Source organism: Hyperolius riggenbachi, chromosome 7, assembly GCF_040937935.1.
Source record: "Hyperolius riggenbachi isolate aHypRig1 chromosome 7, aHypRig1.pri, whole genome shotgun sequence".
NCBI lineage: Eukaryota > Metazoa > Chordata > Amphibia > Anura > Hyperoliidae > Hyperolius > Hyperolius riggenbachi.
The window spans coordinates 95,784,388-95,808,933 of record NC_090652.1 but is presented as its reverse complement, the minus strand read 5'-3'; the positions used below and the strand labels follow the sequence as shown (position 1 = coordinate 95,808,933).

General features: G+C 45.9%; 1 protein-coding gene across 4 annotated transcripts in view; it reads left to right on the top strand.

Moving 5' to 3' along the window:
• C7H8orf33 (chromosome 7 C8orf33 homolog) overlaps positions 1 to 24,546 on the top strand; it is a 27,161-nt gene extending 2,615 nt beyond the window's left edge. For all 4 annotated transcript variants that reach the window (XM_068244415.1, XM_068244413.1, XM_068244412.1 and 1 more), the window contains exons 3-8: positions 7,381 to 7,471; positions 11,988 to 12,125; positions 17,796 to 18,424; positions 20,276 to 20,366; positions 21,105 to 21,251; positions 23,586 to 24,546. In XM_068244415.1, coding sequence (XP_068100516.1) covers positions 7,381 to 7,471; positions 11,988 to 12,125; positions 17,796 to 18,424; positions 20,276 to 20,366; positions 21,105 to 21,251; positions 23,586 to 23,800 — 1,311 coding nt within the window. In that variant the 3' untranslated portion in view covers positions 23,801 to 24,546. The remainder of the gene's footprint in view (positions 1 to 7,380; positions 7,472 to 11,987; positions 12,126 to 17,795; positions 18,425 to 20,275; positions 20,367 to 21,104; positions 21,252 to 23,585) is intronic.

The window sequence follows — 24,546 nt, the reverse complement described above, 5'->3', positions numbered from 1 at the left end:
CTGCCCGAAGGCTTACAATCTAGAGGGAGAGGTAGGGACACAAAAGGTAGGGGACCAGAGTTCAGCTGTGGGTTTAGAGCAATTATAAGGGGTGGTAGGCCAGAGTGAAAAGGTGAGTTTTGAGGGCCTTCTTGAAGGTGTTGAAGGAGGGGGCGGGATATGGAGGATGGCATATTTATTTCCTTTTAGACTATGCAAATTTAATGGCTATCCTGCTGATCCTCTGCCTCAATACTTTTTACTATAGACAGGGAACAAACATACAGATCAGGTGTTTGAAGTCTGATTAGCCACATGCTTGTTTCAGGCGTATGATCCAGATACTACTGCAGCCTAAAGGCCCATACACACGTCGGATTTTTGCGAACGACCCGTCGTTTGAATGTTCCGTCGTTCCATCGTTCGCACGTCAAATCCGGCGTGTGTACAGGCTATCGTTCGGGTGATAAGATTGGTTTTCAGCGATCTGCCCGACGGATTGCTGAAAACCAGTCTTATCACCCGAACGATAGTCTGTACACACGCCGGATTTGACGTGCGAACGACGGAACGTTCAAACGACGGGTCGTTCGCAAAAATCCGACGTGTGTATGGGCCTAAAGAGTTTAGCAGGACTGCCTGGCAACTGGCATTGTTTAGAAGGAAATACATAAATATGGCTTAACGTGTACCCGGACTGAAGCACAGGTACACAAAACCAGATACTTACCTAAAGAGAGGGAAGTTTCTGGATCTTATTGAGGCTTCCCTCTCTATCCTGCTGTCCCTCGTCGCTGAGCGCACCCCCTGGAAGATTAGCGACAATGCATTGCGTATGGGCCTTAAATTGAGTCACCTTGTGAAGCAATAGACTTTGTATGGAGGAGGAGTGTCTGATTTGTATGGAGGAGGAGTGTCTGATTTACTAAGCTCTGGTGAGCATAGGGCAGATCCCTTGCCAACCTTTTGAGATATCACTCCTTAAAGGACAACTGAAGTGAGAAGACTATGGAGGCTGCCATGTTTATTTCTTTTTAAACAATACCAGTTGCCTGGCAGCCCTGCTGGTCTGTTTGGCTTCAGAAGTTTCTGAATAACACCAGAAGCTAGCATGCAGTTAATCTTGTCAGATCTGACAATATTGTCAGAAACACTTGATCTACTGCATTCTTGTTCAGGGTATATGGCTGAAAGTATTAGAGGCAGAGGGTCAGCAGGGCTGCCAGGCAACTGGTATTGCTTAAAAGGAAATAAACATGGCAGCCTCCATGTACCTCTTTTTTCAGTTGTCCTTTAAAGGGAATCTTAACTGAGAGGGATATGGATATTTCCTTTTAAACAACGGAAAATTGTTACTTACCTATCGGTAATTTTCCTTTCCCGATGCGTATATGTCGTCACACATGGGTAGACGTCCCGCCCCTTCTACCCCATAGGACCCTGATGTTATAAATGTCGGATTCTGGCCCACCTCTCCAGTCGTATGTAGCCTCGAACACTGAAGCCCATAGAAGGGAGGGTCGTGTGACGACATATAAGCATCGGGAAAGGAAAATTACCGATAGGTAAGTAACAATTTTCCGTTTTCCCTATGCTTAATGTCGTCACACATGGGACTTAACTAGGAAGAAATGAAGGGAGGGAGACCAAATGCTATGCAAACAAAGGTGAATTTAATTAATCATGCGGTATGTGACAACAAAACAGTTTTACCAAACAAAGCGGATGACTGAGCTGTCATATCTACCCTATAATGTTTCATAAAGGTATGAATCGTGGACCAGTTCGCTGCCTGGCATATCTTTTCTGCTGGCACCTTATTGAACACAGCCCAAGAGGTGGAAATACCTCTGGTGGAGTGCGCCCGTATCTGCTCTGGCGGCACTAGGTTAAGAGTCCTATATGCCAGCTGTATAGCTTTAACCATCCAAGAAGCGATAGTCCTCACCGACGCTGGCTCTCCCTTCTTGTAACCGGCCGGGATCACCCATTACCTTTCTGTTTTTCGAAAGTGTGCTGTGGCCTGTAGGTAGCAACTTACTGCCTGTACTACGTCCAGTGGATGTGGTTGTTGTGATTCGTCCACTGTGAGAGAAGGTAGTGTCCAGTCATGGTTCAGATGGAACGTTGAAGCCACCTTCGGAATAAATTGTTGTAATGGCCTTAGAACTAGGCGATCCGGAAAGATGGTTAGGTAGGGTTCATTGCACCCTAGCGCCTGCAGCTCAGACACCCTTCTCGCCAACGCTATAGCAACCAGAAAGATGGTCTTTAGCGTTTTGTTCCACATGTTGCACTCCTCAATAGGATGAAAGGGGGGAGCCGAGTAAACATCAAGCACCAGGGGTAAATCCCAATTTGGGAAGACTGTTTTTTTAGGTGGCCTCAACTTAAGCACAGCTTTCATAAATTGCCTGACTAAAGGGTTTGTTGCCCAAGACTTCCCCGTAACTGCTAAAATAGCTGAAGTGTGTACCTTCAGGGTGTGATACCCCAGTCCTAATTCTAAACCTCTCTGCAAGAATTCTAGCATCTGGTGAGGTTCTGGTTTCAAAGGGTCTATTCCCTTTTCCTGAGTATAGAGTAGAAAGCGATTCCATATCCTTGAATAAGTACTGTTAGTAGTGGGTTTCCTAGACTTGAGCATTGTCTGTATGACTGCCTCTGAGCATCCTTCTTCCCTCAACCTTTGCCCCTCAAATTCCAAGCCATGAGGTTGAGTCTTTCCGGTTTCCTGTGAAATATTGCTCCCTGGAAAAGAAGGTTGGGACTGTGAGGTAGGGGTAGAGGTGGCTGCGTGCTCATCTCCAGCAATAATGAGAACCATGGGCGGTTGGGCCAGTATGGTATTATGGCTACTACGTAATCCTCTCTGTCATCAATCTGACTAGTAGCCGATGAATAAGTGGTGTCGGTGGGAACACATATGCCAGGTTGGATCTCCATGGTGCTGTAATTGCGTCCACTGCCATCGCTCTGTTGCAGCGATATCTGGTTATAAATCTGGCACACTTTGTATTCTGAGGAGTTGCCATGAGATCCAGGTCCGGTGTACCCCATTTCTTGCAAATCCATTGGTAGACCTCCTGAGACAGGCACCACTCGTTGTTGCAGACAGTGTGCCTGCTCAGGTAGTCCGCTGTGACGTTGGTTTCTCCCGGGATATAAACCGACTTCAAGTCCCACAGGTTTATTTCCGCAAACTGGAAAATCTTGGTCGACTCCTGTAGTAACTGGAGACTTCGCGTACCCCCTTGTCTTCTCAGGTAGGCCACGGCTGTGGAGTTGTCCATCCTCAGTACTACTGTCTTCCCCACAATTTGTTGACGAAAGGCTAGCAGGGCTTGATGAGCTGCCCGCAATTCCAGTATGTTTGCTGGTATCTGATTGCTGAATGTCTCCCAGCGTCCCTGAGCTGTTTGTTGTTCTCAGTGGGCTCCCCAGCCCCTGGCGCTGGCATCTGACGTAACTGTGGTCGGTACTCCATGTTGGATTAGGTGGTGTTTGGATACATTCTCCTTCACTGTCCACCATTCCAGACTGTTTCTCATTAGAGGGGTCAGGAGTATTGTCTGGTTGTAGTTGTCTTTCTTCCACTGGGAGAGGAACCCCCATTGGAAAGGCCTTATGTGCCAATGGGCCCACCGGATCATTGGGATAGTGGATGTTAAAGTCCCTATATAGCTCATACACTCCCTTGCAGGAAGGCTCCTTAATGACCGTATCTTCTTGGACTTCGCAATTATCAATTGCATCTTCTCTAAGGGTAGTGACAGAGAATTGTTCTGTGTGTCGATCAAAGCCCCCAGGAATATCGTATTTTGGGCAGGCTCTAGTTGGCTCTTCTTTATGTTGATTTTCCAGCCGAACTGTGAAAGTGTGTCTAGGAGGATGTTTTTCTGTTGTTCGATCGTTTCTACATTCTGCGACAGTAGCAGGAGGTCGTCGAGGTAGTGAAATATGCGTAGACCTCGTGTCCGAAGAAGGGCGACCAACGAAAGTAGGACCTTGGAGAATGTCCGAGGGGCAGTGCATATCCCAAATGGGAGACATGTAAACTGGTAGTGCTCCTCTCCTACTGCGAATCTTAGATATTGCTGAAAAGCTGGAGCGATAGGGATATGCAAGTAGGCGTCTTCTAAATCCGCCGAAAGCATCCAGTCTTCCTTCATTATGCACTGAACAATTGACTGCAAGGTTTCCATTTTGAACTTTTTGACACGGATAAGCCGGTTTAGGAACCTTAAATCCAGCACCGGCCGCTAATCTCCCGTTTTCTTCAAAACGAAAAACAAGGGGGAGTATAGCCCCTGTCGCCTGTCTTCTGTTGGGACTGGAGTTATAGCTCTCTTCTCCAGTAACGTCTGAATGTAGTCTATTAGCACCTTCTGTTTGTCTATTGTGGCTGGGATTCTTGTTGAGACAAACCTGGAGTGGGGGTGTTTTGCAACGAATTTCCAGCGATGTCCTTGAGTGACTGTCTTTATTACCCAAAGGTTGGATATATTTTCCGCCCAGATCTGACCGAATTGGCACAATCTCCCCCCTACCGGACACACCTGGGCGGTCTGACTGTCAAAAGGTCTTCTGTTGCGAAGATGAAGGGTTAGTGGTGTTCCTTTGCTTCGTTATGCGCTGCAAATTAGCCTGAGTACTTTGCCAAGTTCTTCTGAACTCCTTCCCATGCCTATATGACCTTGCTGATCTGAATCTTTGTGCTGGTATTTACTCGTCTGCTGGGTGAAAGGACGCTTGTTTCTCCTATCTTGCGGTATTAGTCCCGACTTGCCTCCGGTCACTCTCTTTATTGCTGTGTCCATTTCATCCCCAAAGAGGTGTTCTCTGTCATAGGATATCCTGCACCAATCCTGATGCGAAGTTGGGTCTGCCATCCATGCCTTTAACCATAAAGATCTCTTCGCTACAACCGAGGAGTACATGGTTCTTGCTGAGCATCTTACGATATCTACGGCTGCCTCCCCAATGTAGTCTGCCGATAGCTTGAGGTCTTCTAACCGTGATATTATGGCCTCCTTGTCTGCATCTGCTCTAACAGCTTCCTCTATATTTGTTGTCCACACTCTAAGTGCTCTTGCCACTGCGGTCAGGGCTATTGCTGGTCTAGCCGCACCTCCTGGCGTAGCATAGACTCTTTTAAGTTCAGAGTCTATCCTTCTGTCCATGCCATCTCTAAAGCTAACGGCATCCTCACGAGGAAGAGTAGTTGGTTTTGCTAGCCTCATAACTGAGGCGTCCACCACTGGTGGGTTATCCAGCTGCTTTGAGTCCTGTTCATGCATTGGATATAATTTCCCAAGCCTATTATGTAGGGGTGGTCTCTTTTTTGCTTTTTTCCACTCTTCTTTAATTATGTCTGCAATTTCCTGCATTAGTGGAAAGGGTGTCACCTTTTTCTTTAAATGGGCATAATATTGTTTCTGTTTCTTGGGTTTATCCGCCATATCCTCCTCGTCATCTTCCCACTCAATAGCCTGCCTCACAGCGCATACAAATGGTTCCACCAGCGCAAAGCCTAAGTCTAATTCGTCCTGGTCTTCAGCACCTGATGCCTGAGTCTGTTCTGTGGATGCAGCAGGTATAGGCGGCATTGCTGCAATGTACTCCTTCATGGAATCCTGAACCGCCTGTTTGATCAGATTAGATACATCCAGTGGAGCCTGATCTGGTTCTTTTGACATCTCCTGAAAGCATAGTCTACAAACAGTCTTCCCTGGCATCACATAGTTGCTACAGGCCCAGCATCTCCTCGTAGACCTCTCTCTTGATCTTGACTTTGATCTACGTCTGGACCTTGAACTACGCCTACTTCTAGACCTGCTTCTGTCTCTCCTATGATGCTGCGAGGGGCTTCTTCTCCTGGAACGAGACCTTGACCTGGACGACTTCTTAGCTTGCTTCCTGGGGCTGTTCATTAAACAGACAGGAAATTATTTTAATATGCACTCTGATACGGAAGAACGGGCAGAACCTACCTTATAGCACCCCTACCTTTCAGCCCTTCGCTGGTCTGTTTTGTGAGGCCTGGGATCAATAGGGGCAGGTGAAGCCACTGCAAGTAAGAAAAAAGCAAAGGTCTAGAGTAGCTTGGTCCCGTCAGCACTCGCACAATAAAAACATTATCCAGATACATAATATGCTCTGCCCCGTCACTCACCGTCCTCCTCAACTTCCACGTCTATCCCCACCTGTTGCTCCATAGCGACGTCTCTGCAGTGACAGCGTCCTGCGTGTGGCCGCCAGCAACTCGCGCGGTGGACATTTAAATAACTTCCGCCTCCTTCCTGGTACGCATCCAATCTCCGGCGCGGCGGAAGTTACGCAACCATAAGGGAAGTCGGCATTGGAGGCCTAGCGCTGACGGGAGAGGCCGGGGCTGGGCAGAGAGCAAGTGTAAGCATACGGAAGGAGGAGAGAGGGGAAAGATCCCAGGCCCGAGTCTCCTTATTGAAAGGAGTTTAAACCATATGCGTCAGCAGCGTTCTATTCAGGTAATTTATACCTATATATGCCTGCGCACCGACCTCAAAAAGACCAGCAGAAAAACGGGGTCCCTCCCTTTGAGCTAGTTTATAGCTATATGGGGCATCATTATAGAGGCATATAGCGTAAAAAGCCAGAGGAACCGGCTAGGTAGGGGTGAAAAATAAAAATAAAGTACCAAATTGGTCTGTGCTCTCTTCGGATACCTAGGGTGAAGTGGTCGAGGACAAAAAAAAGACTGGAGGGGTTTGGCAGAATCCGACATTTATAACATCAGGGTCCTATGGGGTAGAAGGGGCGGGACATCTACCCATGTGTGACGACATTAAGCATAGGGAAAATACCAGTTGCTTGTCAGTCCTGCTGATCTTTTGCTGCAGTAGAGGCTGAATCGCAACCCTGAAATAAGCATGCAGCTAATCCAGTCTGATTTCAGTCAGAGCACTTGATCTGCATGCTTGTTGAGGGGCAGTGGCTAAAAGTAATAGAGACACAGGATCAGCAGGAGAGTCAGGCAGCTGGTATTTTTTAAAAAGGAAAAATCCATATCCTTCTCCGTTTAGGTTCCCTTTAAATAAAAGTATTGTTTATCATTAGCTTTAAGTGGGTCGGCAGGCAAATTCACTTCTAATCAATGTACAATACGGTCATTTTAGGTCAGCTCATTCGTCAATTTAGAAGTGAATATTGGCTTGTATATTCTTTCCCTGTGTAATTCTCCCCTATTTGTTGATAAATGATTGCAGCCCTTGCTCGATTCCTATTGGAACATACTGGGGGTTGTTAAACAGTGAGTTATAAATGATTGCACTTACATGCCGTAATGCGTTATGCATTGAAGCCATTGCAGTTTTGCAGATACAGACCTTTTTTTTTTTTATTTTTTTATTTTATTGCCAGGCTCCGCAAGGAACGTTTCAGGATGAGCTGGATTGGTGTATCCAACAGCTGGAGACAGGCCTCCTGCACCGCCACCCCACCCAGCAGCAAGGTGAGAGCTGGCCTTTCTGTAGAGCTCGCCATCTTGAAGGAAATATCACTTCTGGGTGGACATGGCGATACTGAGTGTCTTAGTTACTGGTTATATTTACCGTTCCATCTCTATGTACTTAAAATACATTAAAATGTGGTCCAACATTACATGCATTTATGTTTCTATGATGTGGTTATAGATTCCACCAATTAAAAACCCATAGTATGTCGGGGGATACTTGATATTCCACTATTAGGCATTAAAGGGACTCCGAGCACCTCTCCTGGGCATGCCTTTAGGCTGGTTTCACAGTGGGACGTTACAGACGCACGTTAGTGCAGCCTGTAACGCAGCCCACCACACAGCAATGAAAAATCAATGGGCTGTTCACAGTGCCCACATTGCGTTACACAGTAACGCTGCGCCATTAGTCAACGTACTGCATGCAGTACTTTGTAAGCGGCAGAGCCGCGTTAGACTGCTTGCACATGCTCAGTAACATTGGGGAGGAGCGGAGAGCGGCCAGGCACATGGCACTGACGTGCAGTGTTTACTTCTTGGAACGGCCGCTCTGTGCAGCGATTGGCCGGCGGGACCACGTGATGCCGCATGCGTCCAAGAGTACGCATTACGGACGCCAGAGTGAGCTGCACAACGTGGCTCACTCTGACGTCCAAAGCAGGGAGCACCAGGCGTTGTGTTAGGGGCACGTTATGTGACCATAACGTCCCCTAAAACGCAACGTCCTGGTGTGAAACCAGCCTTAAGCCACACGACTTTCAACAAAGTCGTGCTATGTCCCCTCTGGATGAGCCTCTTGCAATGGCCATGCGCGTGTCACTTCCTCTTCCTGCTTCATTCAGTGATGCACTTCTCTAACAGAGAAGACATTGGTGGCCCGGAAGTTATAACATAGCCAAGATAACAGCCGCGATTTTTAAATTGAAATCGAACGAAAACTATTGAACCTCCTGCATGCAGATCAGATGTTTGACTGAAGTCTGACTGGATTTGCCACATGTTTGTTTCAGGTGTGTAATTCAGACACTACTGCAGCCAAAAAGATCAGCAGGACTGCCAGGCAACTGATATGGTTTGCACCGCGTTACTCTTCCTCGCCGCAAGACCCATGCAAGTCTATAGAAACTAGCACACTTCACGCAATGCGACCCAGTGCGCCTGAAGTATCCAAACCACCACAATGCCGATGCAAAGGCTGCAGTACGTTACCCTATCCACTCGGATTATGCAGTAATGCAAGTCAATTGGCGAGGCAGTATGTGTGCAGGACAGGAGCGCAGTGGGACGTGCTTTTGTGCACCAACAGTGATGTAATTCCTGTCCAGCAGGGAGTACATCAGTAGCTGAGGGGCGGACCTATGCATATGACACTGTTGCTGCACAGTGGTGTGCGCTCATATGAAGCCTGATTTCTGCGGTGCTTCTAATTAGAAAACGGGCAGGAATACAGAGTTTTCACCATCAGCACAGCAGGAGACATTTTCCCCAACTGGTTACAGGCGCAGCCAAACGTTTATCTGACCGCTAATTGTAACCTAGCAGAGACATGCTCCTGCGCTGGGCAGTGATCAGGCGGATGTTGGGTGCAATTACAGCTTCAACTACCTACAAGTGTGATGGGTGCCCATTCAGCTGGAAACCAGGGCTGTGGAGTCGGGGCAATTTTGGGTGCCTGGAGTCGGAGTCAGGAAAAAATGCACCGGCTCCGACTTATGAATTTAAACTGTAATTAAAATAGAAAATATGATAAAATGTTCTATTTCTCAGATAATAGTCATCATAAATAATTTATATATATACAGTTATAGCTGTGCTTAGTCCACAAAAATGAAATGAACCATTCAAAATTAGTTACTTGTGCTGCTTGAATAAAGCAGTCCCCGTATGTTTAAAGTCAGATATACACATCTAAATGTGACTGTATATATGAGGTGTACACAGGAATCTCTTATATATGTTACGGCCAGAACCCGAAGTTTGGCCAGAACTAGAAGTGGCGGCCACTTCGGGTTCTGGCCGGCCAATGCGCGAACTGGCCGCTGCGCTGCGGCCAATGTGAGGAATGAAACAATTCCTGTAAGGTTTAATGTGATGTTGTGGCCGCAGCGCAGCGGGCAAAATGTATCACACATCTTTACTTTATTCAATGGCATTAAGCCGCCCGGCTTTTTCCCTCCGCCTCTCTCTCCTCCCCCCGCCTCTCTCTCCTCCCCCCGCCTCTCTCTCTCCTTCTCTTTATGGGCACAGCCGGGCCAGGGACACGCGTGTCCCTCCGGAGTCGTTCGTCGCGGCAGGGGAATCCTGCCGTTCTTGCAGAGCGGGTGCTGGCAGAAGCGATGTCTGCAGCCTCCCCGCTCTGCTCTCCTGCCGCGACGAACGACTCTCCTGGACACGCGTGTCCCCGCCCGGCTGCCCATAAGAGAAGGAAGAGAGAGGCGGGGGGAGGAGAGAGAGGCGGAGGGAAAAAGCCGGGCGGCTTAATGCCATTGAATAAAGTAAAGATGTGTGATACATTTACCCTGCTGCGCTGCGGCCACAACATCACATTAAACCTTACAGGAATTGTTTCATTCCTCACATTGGCCGCAGCGCAGCGGCCAGTTCGCGCATTGGCCGGCCAGAACCCGAAGTGGCCGGCCACTTCTAGTTCTGGCCAAACTTCGGGTTCTGGCCGTAACATATATACTAAATAACATCTATGCTGTAAGTATAAAGCCTGATGTGTAGCTGTGTCACTAATAGAGATGGTCAATGAGATGCAAATAATTCTGCATTGATTCTGATTTATGCAAATGTATACACACTCTTTGCTCATGAAATCAAATAATTTGATATGTTGTTAAAATTTGGTTTGGTGAATATGAATTAAATGGTACCTGAGATGGATGAAAAGTTTTTTTTATACATACCTGGGGCTTCTTCCAGCCCCCTTCAGGCTAATCAGTCCCTCGCTGTCCTCCACCACCCGGATCTTCTGCTGAGTCCCGGTAATTCAGCCAGTCAGCGCAGTCCGGCCACATGCTGCTTCTACAGCCAGGAGCGTTCTGCACCTGCGCAATAGTGCTGCGCAGGTGTAGTACGCTCCCGGCGGTGGAGTGTGCATGCCCACTATGCCAGACTGGCTCAAGTACCTGGACTCCTAGCAGAAGATCCAGGTGGCGGAGGAGGACAGCGAGGGACTGATTAGCCTGAAGGGGGTTGGAGGAAGCCCCAGGTATGTATAAAACTTTAATTTCATCTGTCTCAGGTTTACTTTGTTACACAGTAGTACTATACTCTGCATATGCACTCTCCACAGAGCTGCAGGGAATCCACTGAGAATGTTGTGCACATTGAACACAGAGGTGTTGTTTATCACCCATAAACCTGGTTCAGATTGTTCATGAAGAATGTGTAATAGAGGAAGAATCTCCTTATTCCCCTGAAGAGTACCTGCACATCATTCTTACATGTACCCACAGTTACATTGCCTAGGGCTTGATAGATGTTCTTTGTTCCGGTCTGTACCATTTACAAGCACTCTTACCAAGGACTAGTTTTAGGGTACACACACACATCAGACTAAAATGAAAGATCACAGACCAATCTTACCACCCTTCATGTAGTATGAGAGCTATACTCTACATAGTCTTTTTTCTATGGAGCTGAACTCAACATCAGAAAAAAATCTTTGCAAGATGCTGCACACACAGATGCTGTACAGACACAAAAGATCAGTATCTGCAAAAGATCTGTTCCTGCCAAAAATCCATTCCTGCAAATTGCAATGATAGTCTATGAGATCTGCAGATCATCATACATACATGATTTAACTGACATTCATCTGCAGATCAAGCAATCTGAAAATCCATCCTGGTGGATCTGATCTGCAGAAGCCTAGTTATTTGTGTGCTAGGCACTGTACATCCATGTCTCTCATCATATCACGTCACCTAGGGTATCCTTTAAATCGGAACTGAAGATTCATATAAAAAAAAAGTTTAACTTCCAGTCCCCTGCAGCCGCTCTGTGCTTTCGATGTCCTGGAACTATGCTCCGGTCCCCCACAGTGGCTCCGTTTCTGCTTTGCCGACTTTCAAGTCGACGTCCACTGTGTCTGCGCAGCCCTGGCCGTGCGTGTCCTCGTTCACGTCATCGTGGCTGTCCTGCACATGCGCAGTACACATACCAAAGGACGAGTACTGAGTAGTACGCATCCTGTGCATGCGCAGGAAGGCCACAGTGACGAGAGCGAGGACACATGTGGCCAGGGCCGGGCAGGCTTAGTGCCTTGACGACTGGGAAACCGAAACTAAGCCACTGCGGGGGACCGGAGCATCGCTTCAAGATATTGAGGGCACAGGCCAGCTGCAGTTCTGCTTTATGTAAACAGTCTGATTACATTTCACTGTGCATTAAAAAAAAAAAAAAAAAAAATGCACCGCAAATATGTGTAAAAACTACAATTGAGTGAAGTAGGTTTTTTTTTTTTTTTTACCATAATAACTTTTTTTTTTTCCCCTTCATTTCTCAGCGTCAGACAGTCAGAGGATACTGCGGGTCCTGCGTTCTCGAAAAGCCCCTTTTGTGAAGAAGAGGCAAGTTATGAATCAAGTGTTTGGAAACTACCGGCAGAAAATGGCAGAGGAGAGAAAACTGCAAGAAAAAGCAGGTTTGCTTCTTGGTTATACAGTATTCATGATACAGAAATCCTAGAAGATTGAGAATCCTGGCTATGGAAGCGCTATTCTATGCAGTGCCCCAAACGTGCTACCTTTCTTCCTAAACTCTCTCTCTCTCTTTCATGCAGCTTCCCATTTAGTCTGGTCTAGAATGGCCATCCTGTCGGGCCTGTTGTAGCATTTAACTGGCTTTGAACCCATATTTATTATTGAATTGTGTTAGCCAAATACAGTGTTCACCCTCCCTACCACCTTCTCACCACTGAGTTGCAGTCCTGCAGTAGAGTACTTCAGAGTGCCCTGTATTGTGGCGTGTGGACTCCATATCTTTCCTTTCCAGGGCAAGTTGTGCTTGGGGTGGAAAAACGCTCTGACAGCCACAGATATAGTCACTCCTAGTACACGTCTGTCCATGTTTATCCAAGAGTAGTCCTCTAAAATGCACTTGCCAATCCCGGAGCTCTGTCCCCTCACATTGTCGTGCTAACCACCACAACTGCTATGCAATCTTCTCACTGTCTTCTCTGAATCCAGTCACTTTTTATATTCAGTCGCAGTCACCAGCAACTTGTGATCAGTGCTTCTTCTCCACCAGTCACGTTCCTTGTAGTCCTTCCTTGCAGGGGCCCCCAGCAAAACTTTGGATGGGCCCCCCTTTCACGCTGTACACAAGACCCTGCTGCACACTGAATAGGGACTGTCTACAAATCTTTGTCTGCAAAACTTTGTATGATTTTTTTATCAGTGGCTGAGCAGATGCAGTCATTAGACTAATTGTGCAGAGAGCAGAAAGATTTTCCTTTTTTGTGCCCTTAGCTTTCAGTCTCTCGGGACAGGGAAAAGAGTCTTCCACCACAGGGCCCCCTGTGGCTTCTGTGCCCCCCTGTGGCTACATCCCTTGCAGGGTTTATTGTTACGCCCCTGCTTCCTTGTGTTCTGAATGAATCTGTGCCTAACACAAAAAGCCCCACCTCCTATAAAACCTCTTACTACACATGGTGTCCTGCACAATATGTTGCATTTATAGGTTCGCAGATGAAAGCAGGCTTATAATAATCACAAAAATGCATCCACTCCATTCTAGGACCACACTACACTCATCCTTTCAAAACACTTTTGAGACGTAGATCCGCCTCAGGGAAGAGCTTCAGCTCAAAACCGGTTGTTAAGGATGAGGGTAGTGTTGTCCTTATATACCCTTGAGGGAAACCCGTAAAGTGAATAGTCCACCAAGAGTGTTGAGAGGAGGGTGCCTATATGTATTAGAGTGGACCTAAACTCTTGCATAGGATAGATGGAAAACAGAGAATTGCACTCTGTATGTATTTAGAGAGTTCAGCCTGTAGAATTCCTCATCTGTGTCTAATCACAAGTTGTAATTTGATCTCTTATCTGGGTCAGCTGACTGTATATGGCAGATAAGAAGATAAGCTCATTTGAAAGTACAGGATGTTAACAATATGTGGTTTTTCGCGGCGGCACAGCAAGCACAGTTGCCCCAGTATAGGGAGTCTAGTTACCCCGGTACAGCTAGTATAGTGCCCCAGTATAGCTACTATAGTGAGTGCCCCAGTATAGCTAGTATAGTGCCCCAGTATAGCTAGTATAGTGCCCCAGTATAGCTAGTATAGTGCCCTGTGTGCCCCAGTATAGTGCCCAGTGGGCCCCAGGATAGCTAGTATAGTGGCCCAGGATAGCTAGTATAGTGGCCCAGGATAGCTAGTATAGTGCCCCAGGATAGCTAGTATAGTGCCCCAGGATAGCTAGTATAGTGCCCCAGGATAGCTAGTATAGTGCCCCAGGATAGCTAGTATAGTGCCCCAGGATAGCTAGTATAGTGCCCCACGTGCCCCAGTATAGCTAGTATAGTTCCCCATGTGCCCCAGTATAGCTAGTATAGTTCCCCATGTGCCCCAGTATAGCTAGTATAGTGCCCCATGTGCCCCAGTATAGCTAGTATAGTGCCCCATGTGCCCCAGTATAGCTAGTATTGTGCCCCAGTATAGCTAGTATAGTGCCCCATGTGCCCCAGTATAGCTAGTATAGTTCCCCAGGATAGCTAGTATAGTGCCCCAGTGTAGCCCACTCCCCCCACGGCCGCCGCTCCTGTTACCTTATAAGCTGGCGGCCGCTTCCTGTCACAGATTCCCGTAGCCGCTCTCCTCCGTGCAGCATCTTCTATTTACAGCAGCGCGTCGCACGGCTGCTGTAAGGAGGGAAGGAGGCACGGCAGCGGTTTCCATGGTAACGGCGATCGCCGCTACAGTAAGCCGCTGCCCCGCCTCCTTCCCTCCTTACAGGAAGCGCTGTTGTAATAGGTGATGCTACACAGAGGAGAGCCGCTACGGGGAATCTGTGACAGGAAGCGGCCGCCAGCTCATAAGGTGACAGGAGCAGCGGCCGCGGGGGGAGGAGGGGTGAGAGGCCAGACCCGCCGCGGCCTAGCTGGAAACTGCCCACGGACCGGCAGTGGGCCGCGGCCCGGTGGTTGGGGACCCCTGTTTTAGAGCAGAGAGGAAGTTCAGAGAGGAAGTGTATTCAGCTATGTTAGCATGTTATTTTTTTCCAGCTTACCTCAAGGTGGTGGTGGTTGCTCACAAGGGTCACTGTTTAGCTTTCTCGTGTTGATCTGTAAACCATGGTAAACACTGCCTCAATTCACTAAACTTATCTCCTGTCTTTAATAACTCTTCTAGAGTTGTTACCATGGTGATAAGGCATGTAGTATTCAGGAAACATTTTACCTCAGGCAAGCCTAAAGTTAACTCTTCTGTCTTTAAATTAACTCTCCAATCCTTAAAATAACTCCAGAGTTAAAGACAGGCTGTTAATTAGCTGCATGTGAAAATAACTACAGAGGAGGTAAATTAACTACAGAGGAGGTAAATTAACTACAGGAGAGGTAACTTAAGGAATGAAGAGGTAAGATAACTCTCTCACGTGTGGAGGTAAGTTTTCTCTTGCCTTATTATCTCTAGCATGATGTTAGTGAATTGAGGCCAATTTCTCTGGTGACTCCATGCAGCATACAGAATCCCCATGTGTTGTAGGTTGCCATGGAGTTTCGCCAGGAAAGGAAAATTAGTTAGATAAGTATTATATTTGCTGGGATGATGATAAATAAAGGAGGCAGGGCTAGAGCTGTAACTTGGGTTTCTTAAGCACTTAAGCACTGGCTGATTATTATGTGATCTGTGCTGCGTGGGCTCTTCAGCCCACAGCACAGATCAGGTTTGAGGCAGGGCGGTCAGACTTCCTATCGGCGGCGGCTGGTCGTTAAGTGGTTAAAGGTAAAAAATGCTTTTTGTACATGTAAACCTTACTAATTTTTCTGTAAGTCAGTGTACCTGAGGCGACGTGACATGAGATAAACATATGTAGGTGCAGTACAAAACATATTAACAATCAGGCTGTTTTACTCGTTTTATTTTGCTGCCTTAAAGAGTTAATTTCTAGGCATGGAAGTGACCGCTTCCGTCTTGTCAGTAGCTTGTCAGGAATATAGTAAACATCACTGATAAGCAAATTACAACCATAAAAGTTTTTCTGGCAGTATACAACTGAGCTCAGGGGAGAAATATATAAAAGGTCAATAGTTAATGTATTAAGTCTGGGACACTTATAGGCTGCCACTGATTAGAGAAAGTAAAAACATTCAACCTACAATGTTTAACCACTTCACCACTGAGGGGTTTTACCCCCTGAGCACCAGAGCAATTTTCACCTTTCAGCGCTCCTTCCATTCATTCGTCTATAACTTTATCATTACTTATCGCAATGAAATGAACTATATCTTGTTTTTTCCGCCACCAATTAGGCTTTCTTTAGGTGGGACATTATGCCAAGAATTATTTTTTTCTAAATGTGTTTTAATGGGAAAATAGGAAAAATGTGGGGAAAAAAATAATTATTTTTCAGTTTTCGGCCATTATAGTTTTTAAATAATGCATGCTACTGTAATTAAAACCCATGAAACGTATTTGCCCTTTTGTCCCGGTTATAAAACCATTTAAATTATGTCCCTATCACAATGTTTGGCGCCAATATTTTATTTGGAAATAAAGGTGCATTTTTTTCATTTTTGCGTCCATCCCTAATTACAAGCCCATAGTTTATAAAGTAACAGTGTTATACCCTCTTGACATAAATATTTAAAAAGTTCAGTCCCTAAGGTAACTATTTATGTATTTTTTTTAATTGTAAATTTTTTAATTTTTTTTTAATTACAAAAAAAAAAAAAAATATGGGGAGTGTGGGAGGTAATGAGTTAATTTTATGTGTAAAAGTCATTTATTTGTATGTGAAAAATGTGTAGGGTGTAGTTTACTATTTGGCCACAAGATGGCCACAGTAACTTTTTGTTTTAATGCGACCTCCAAGGAAGTATAAGGAGGCTGGACACGTGAGTTTTTTTCTCACAATGATCGCGCTGCCCATAGGAGAGCAGCTGATCATTGCGGGGCTTAGATCAACGAACGGGAATGGATTTTCCCGTTCATTGATCTCTGGGCGAGCGGGCGGCGGCGTGTTTACTAGCGGCGGGCGGCATGTTTACGAGCGGGAGCGCGGGCAGCGTCGGGAACGCTGAAAGTACGTGTTTCTCCGTCCCTGGTTGTTAAAGGATGGAAAAAGGGGCGGAGAAATACGTACGCGCGGGGGTAAAGTGGTTAAATTAAAAAAAAAAAAAAAAAAAAAGGATACTTAGTCAGAGTAGGAAAATAAATATAATTACCTCCGGTTTATTTTCACCTTGGGTTCACTTTAAGGGCCTGTTTCCACTACACGCAGATTGGATGCAGAAAAACTGACTTCAATTAATGCCTATGGGCCTGTTCCACTAAACGTGATTTTTCTGATGCAGATTTTCCCATAGGTATTCATTGGAGTCAGTTTTTCTGCATCCAATCTGCGTGTAGTGGAAACAGGCCCTTACTGTGCTCTCGTAAACTGACTTTAGTTCCACTTTGAGTTATTAGTAGGGATTAGGTAAAATGCATGGTTTCCTTGAGTTTTAATTCGTTGCTTAATGGACAATGTACACTTTTAGCTTTTACATCCTGCTGTATGTCACTGGTCTTAAGAAACAATTTCTCTTAATCATTTTTTTTGTTTGATCTATGGGTTTATAGACTTTCCCTGCCTGTCCTCAGCAGAAACCTGGTGTTTTTAGCAAACTGCACCATTTATTACACATTTCTCTTGGATAAAAAGATTTTACACAAGTAACTTTAAAAGCAATATAAAAAAATAAAAAACTACTTTTGCAAGTTGACCTGAACTCTTGCAGAGGACACAAAGTAAACAGAGAGAAATGCACCCTGTGTGTTTTTGTGAGAAAAGCCTGTCTACTTCCCCTTCATCTTCAAGTAATCACAAGTGTAATTTGAGCTTTCAGCTGTCAGCACAGAAATTTGTCAGTCGCGGCAGACCCAGCTAATATGTAAACACACAAAGTTAAACCTTTGTCTGCTTCCATAAAAGCAGGAAGTAGATACACTGCAGATTTATTGCAGGAGTTCTGTAAGGTGTAACAAAGAAATGTTTTTCTTTAAAGGTTATTATTCTGTTGCTTATCTTTTGGTGCAGAGAGGAAGTTCTGAATTCAGGCCCACTTTAGACTTTCATGTAACCGACCAGAAACTATTTTTTCCCCCTTTAAGCCAAGAATCCTCCTCAGGCCCATATTCAGGAAGTGTCCAGTCCGGATACTCAAAGTGTGGTCTACAGGAAGTGTTCTGGGAGCATTGAGAGCACAAGTACTCATTGGTTCCAACCATCCGACAACAGTTTTAGCTTCAGTTTCTGCCTGGATAAAAAGGATCCGTGCGAAGATGGTGGGTTGGTAAATTCACAGGACACGCAAGTCCAGTGTGAGGACGTTGGTGCCTTGGATATCGGTGACGGGTCTGGCTTCACATTCGATTTCCAGATCCTGGAAGACAAAGCACCTTCATCTCAGAATTCTGAAAGTCATAACAACTTGGACTCTGCACTGGACTTACCAGGTGACCATCCCAGCCCTAGCCAAACATCCCCAGCAGTGATAAATGTGGAAGCGGCACAAGCAGGATCATCACAGAACCTCTCTAATCTGGAACAGCCCTGCAGTACTTCCACGTTATTAGCCAATAAAAACATAGCACTGAAAACCTCAGGGCAAACTGCAACCGATTCTCCAAAGAAAAAGAAGAAAAAGTCTCAGAAAAAGAATCAAACTGGCCTGGCTGAGAAAACAGTGGAAGGATCCAGAAATGCAGAGAAATTGCCTCCAGCTAAGGAAGAGCCTCAGGTGAGATGCCTCTGATATAAAAAACAAACATTATCCTAATTTGAGCACCCCCTTAAAAAGGAGCCTGAGACAAAAGAAGTTTCAGGTTCCATACTTACCTGGGGCACCCTTAAGCCCCTTTGAGGCCACTCAGTCCTTTGCCATCTCCCTCGGCGGCACCTGTCCCCTGCTGTTCGGCCTGATAGCCTGGCTGAGTTGCGCTTCCTCATGCATGCCTGGCCGCGCATGCGTACCCCCTGTCGTGCTCCCACCGTCAGGAGCTTTCTGCTCCTGCGCAGTAACTAGTGTGCAGGCACCGTACGCTCCCTGTGATGGAAGCGCGACTCGACCAGGCTATCGGCCTGTCCAGCAAGGGAGATGGGTGAGGGACTGAGCGGCCTCAAGGGGGCTTAAGGAAGCCCCAGGTAAGTAGTGTACCTGAGACGGATTTTGTTTTAAGTACAATTTAAGGATCCTCTACACAGCCCTGCTCTCCCCCCATTTGATACAAAGACAATATTTAGATTAAGAAAAGATACATATCTTATTCTCCATAGTAAACTATGTACATAATTCTATTCAAAACATAACATTAGCAAAGTACCAGGGGCGTAACTAGAAATCACTGGGCCCCACTGCAAAACTTTGGATGAGGCCCCCTCCCCTCTCGCTTTCTGCACAGGTAAACTGAGAACCAATGTTAATCAATTGGCTAGTGCACACTTAAATGCGCTTTCTCCCTGCAGATAAAAACAGACAGCAGTGAAGAACTGCACGCATTTTCTCTGTCAATTACATTAGCTTCTGTGATAAAACGTGCATGTTTTCACACATACAAAAACACATGGTGTACAGAAAACGCATACAGATGACCGACAGATGAGTGTGCTCCCAACCTCAGCATATTACATTCTGTCCATCTCTGATGGAGCAGAACTGGCTCTGCAGACTTCACTACACAGCATCACTACAGTACAGAGCACTTGGGGAAGGGTAGAGAGGTTGGGGGCTGGGCACTGTATACAAGAGTCTGCTGCACATTGAATAGGGACTGTCTACAAAACTTTGTATGAATACTTATCAGTGGCTGAGCAGATGCAGTTATTAGAACAATTGTGCAGAGAGCAGAATTTTTTTTTCTCTGTGCCCTTTGTTGTCAGTCTCTCAGGACAGGGAAAATTAAATTCTCCCCCCACGGGGCTCCCTGTGGCTTCTGGGGCCCCCTGCAGCTGCATCCCTTGCAGGGTCTATTGTTAAGCCCCTGCAAAGTACGGTAATGTTTTCTATACCCTGAGATATACGGGTCATGTGTTCTGTGAGAAGCTTTACTCTAAACCATTGTGCACATTTGATATAAGACTGTCTTGCAGTCTGCAGGATGCCCCCTCTCCTGCAGGCTTCTATTGCATGATATAATTTCCTTCCACAGCTGCTGTATCAGCCTTCCTGTGCTGGTGCTGCTGGGTAAATCAGAGGGTCATACATATGTTTCATGTACACACAAGCAGATAAGCTAAAGCAATTGGCCCAAATGCAATTCACTTTTTCTCTTGCGTTTTCTCCTAGGTGATATTTTTACAACTAATTAATAAAATGCCTTTTACACCACAAGCAAGCAAGAAAACACTCCAAATAATTTTGATAGTACTTTTTTTTTTCAATTGTAAAGTGCTGAAAAGTTATTTTAAAGAAAAGATGAAAATGATCTCCTAGGAGATAACTCAGGACAAATTGTAATTGCATATGGGCCCTTATGCCTTATAAAAATAATAATCCCAAGCTATTATGCATTTCACTGACTTGGAAAACCATGTAGAGCAGTTTGTGAAAGTCTGTTCATAAACCTGGTGTCTGTCCTGTTTTTCTTGCCAGTCAGGAGCTGATGATCTGCGCAGAGAGCTGGACTGGTGTGTGGAACAGTTGGAAATAGGACTGCAGAGGAAGAAGTCCACCCCTAAGCAAGGTAAGAGCTTCCTACTTTACATTCTGTATTCTAAGTGTGATGTTAAAGAGCAGCTGAACTGAGAGGGATATGGAGGCTGCCATATGTATTTCCCTTTGAGCAATGCATATTGCCTGGCTGTCCTGCTAATCCTCTGAGACCAATACATTTAGCCATATATCCGGAACAAACGCAAGCAAATCAGATGTTTCTGACTGAAGTATGACTGGATTAGCTTCATGCTTGTTTCAGGTGTGTGATTTAGACACTACTGCAGCCAAGTACATTAGCAGGGCTGCCAGGCAACTGGTGTTTAATAGGGAATAATTATGGCAGCCTCCATACACCTCTCACATTAAGTGTCCTTTTAAGACTAAACTAAAACTAAAACCCGTCATTGAATAAAACAAATTTTAATACTAATCAGCTTGGTAGGTCAATTTTAAACTAAATAAGCAAAATGGTGAACAGAGTATTGCTACATTCTTTAAAGGAAACGTCCGGCAAAATGAAAGTAATCAAGCTCTACTTACCTGGGGCTTCCTCCAGCCCCTTGCAGCTGCTGTCCCTTGGCCCAGTTCTGCTCCCAGCCGTCGGCCTGGTGTCCCCGTCGCCGCAGAGGCAGACCTTGCGAGGTCATCCTCTACTGCGCCTGCACGAGCGCCACTGTCAAATGAATTTGCAGTTTCCTTTCTCTGTTGTCTTATATAATGTTGAAGTTTTTGTGGCTCTGTGTTTGATTATTTCTTTCCTGTACAGTGGAGGAAGCACTGCGTACTATAAAGACGCTGCGTAGCGAGAAAGTGCCATTGGTAAAGAAACGCCAAGTGATGAGGACTATGTTTGGAGATTACCGACGCAAAATGGAAGAGGAGAGACAGAAACAGACAAAGCTGATGCAGGCAGGTGAGTGCGGAGACTGGAGGTAAGGAAAGCAATAGCAACCAATCTGCTTTCATGACAGGGGGAAGTCAGAGAATTATGCTCCAAACCCATTTATTTACTTTTGTATTATGTTTTCATTTGTTATCCAAGTACTGGTATGTATTACAAGTAGACCACTCTTACACTCATTTTAACATGGTCCTCTTCTCTGTTGAGGTACTTGCATAGGCAGGTGGTCCGTGAATCAGGTTATCGATAGATATTTGTATTCTGTTCACGCAGCCATCCTTACACAAGTTTTCTTCAGATAGGGCTGGTGCACACCGAGCGGCTTTTTGGGCGTTTTCAGATCCGCTTGCGGCTGCGGATCTGCTTGGTCAATGTATCTCAATGGGGTGGTGCACACCAGAGCGGCAGGCGTTTTGCAGAAACGAAAAATGCCTGGGTGAGGCATTTTTTGGATTTCGGATGCGTTTCTGCCTCAATGTTAAGTATAGGAAAAACGCAAACCGCTCTAAAAAACGCCTGTTCAGAGCGGTTTTGCAGGCGTTTTTGTTACAGAAGCTGTTCAGTAACAGCTTTACTGTAACAATATATGAAATCTACTATACTGAAAACCGCAGCAGCAATCCGCAAAACGCTAGCAAAACGCCTCATAAAAATAAAAAAAAGCGTTTAAAAATCTGCTAGCATTTTGCGGATCTGCTAGCGGGTTTTGGTGTGCACCAGCCCATAGAGCTTAGCCACTCTCTATCACTCATACGAAGAGGAGGGCGGAGCGAGCAGAGCAAGGGTGAATGAAGATGATGGTGGGAGCCGCTAGCAAGGCCGTGGGTGGGCCAACTTTTAAAGAGCCGCGGGCCAAAACTAATGCTTGGTACACACCATGCAATTTCCCATCAGATCAACAGGTCGAAACTATCAATTCTGACAGGTTTGATCAGATTTTTATTTATTCTGATCGATTTTCTGATCACTTCTATACAAGATCGATCAGAAAAACAACCAGAAATCTGCTCGGATCTGTTGGAAATGATCTATTTGATGCATCGATCAGACAGGAAATGACATAGTGTGTACCAGGCATAACACTTGTATCTTACAGAGAAGCAGACTGAAAGCTAACACAGGCAGACAAGCTAATGTCCATGCTGAGATCTTCAGTACGGACACTTCAGATTTTGGGTATGACTAAATAATAAAAATGAAGCGGTTTACAAACTCTAGATCTTTGCTGCCTGAATGATCATTGGTGATTGTCTCAAGGGAAAAGTAAAGGGAGTACTGATGTCCCTTGATTTCATTGGCATTGTTAGCGAGGCTTGCTGGACCCTTAATGCCTGCTACACACCATGCAATTTCCTGATCTGTTTAATCTGATTTGCGATCGTTTTTCTGATCAATTTTCTGATGACTTCTAAACAAAATCATAAAAATGATTGGAAATCAGATTGGACCTGACAAATCGATTTGACCTGTATATCTGATGGGAAAATGCATGGTGTGTAGCAGGCATTAGGGGTCCATCAAGCCTCACTAACAATGCCAGTGATATCAATGGACACCAGTACTCCCTTTACATTTTCCCTCGAGACAATCACCAATGCTCATTCAGGCAGCAAAGTGAGTACTGGTGTCCCTTGATATCATTGGCATTGTAATGCTGGGTACACACGTTGAGATTTCCCGCTCGATTCACGGGATCGAACAGTTCGATTCGATTATTTCAAACATGCTCGATTGGATTTCGATTTTTTTTTTTTTTTTTTTTTTTTTTTTATGTTAAGTATGCAAAATTGACGGCAGGAACGATTGAAATCCAATCGAGCATGTTTGAAATAATCGAATCGAGTGGGAAATCTCAACGTGTGTACCCAGCATTAGTGAGGCATGCTGGACCCCCTAATGTCTGCTACGCACCATGCAATTTCCTGTCAGATAGACGGATCAAAACCATTATTTCTGACCGGTCCGATCTGATTCCAGATCATTTTTATGATTGATTTTGTTTAGAAGTGATTGGAAAATTGATCAGAAAAACAATCGCAAATCATATCGGACCTGTCAGGAAATTGCATGGTGTGTACTAGGCATAACAAGTGATGCTGCTGTTTTCTGATTGTCTGCAAAGCTGGGCACTTGTTGCGTAGACCTTGACATGACAGGCTCATGCACTACAATGATATGTTACTTGTTAATGATCCTGAGCGCCCTTCTCCACTCCAGAATGTCACATGACCACATCCTCACCAGTTCTGTAGCAGTTTCTTTTTTTTCCCCAACTTTTGGTGGATTTTGCCTAGAGATATACAGTTGTCTCATGCTCATATTCACGTCGTGCTTTATTATTCACAGCTGTGAAATCTGCACGGGTATGTGAGGTGTCGGCAGCAGCGAGGCAGAAGAGCAGTAAAGTTTTCCGGAAGAGCAGCCACAATAGTACTACAGGACAGAAGCTTCCCGCTATTTCCCAGGATTTGCCAGCAGCGCTACCTGTCCCCGAGACATCAAACCAAGGAGGATTCCTTCTTCAGTCTTCTCAGGAGCCATTCTGCTTCAATTTCTTCTAAAGGAACAGTTTGTTAGCATGCCAGATCATTGGATTATTGGGCTTACTTCCAGGTCATCTGAATGAACGATCTGTACAGCCCACCACTGATGCAGTCACTGATCACAGTACAAACTGCAAGCTAATACAGTTGGTATGCCAGGCGCCTGAAGCCTCTTGTCATTTACAGTCTACAACTCACACCTCTGTTTGTTTTTTACCTTGACTGCTAAAATGAGAAAAAAAAGTAGGCTACCTGATCCACTGGGCTGAGTGGATCAGGTAGCCGCAAAAACTGCTGCTCCCGTGGGCTGCAATGGCCCACTTTCACCGTTTGTGACCTATAGGTCACAACACTGCACTAAGAGACTGAGTGTCTCTAACAGCGTGCAGGGAGGTGGGGGAGCGGCAGGTGGAGCGGCCAGGAGGAGAGAGCTGCCCAGTAGCAGCTCGGGGGGGGGGGCCTCTGTGTCCCATCTACCTCCCTGAAGCTCCCCCCCCGGGTTCTCTTTAACCCCCTTGCTGGTCCAAGGGCTCGCTACATGATAGCCGCTAAGCAGCGGCATCCCCCCACCCACCTCCGGCGATCAGAGTAAGCAGGAAATCCCGTTCAGAACGGGATTTCCTGCTGGGCTTCCCCGGTCGCAATGGCGACAGGGCGAGATGACGTCACCGACGTCATGGATGTCGGGACGTCAGAGGGAATCCCGATCCACCCCTCAGTGCTGCCTGGCACTGATTGGCCAGGCTGCGTAGGGGGTTGGGGGG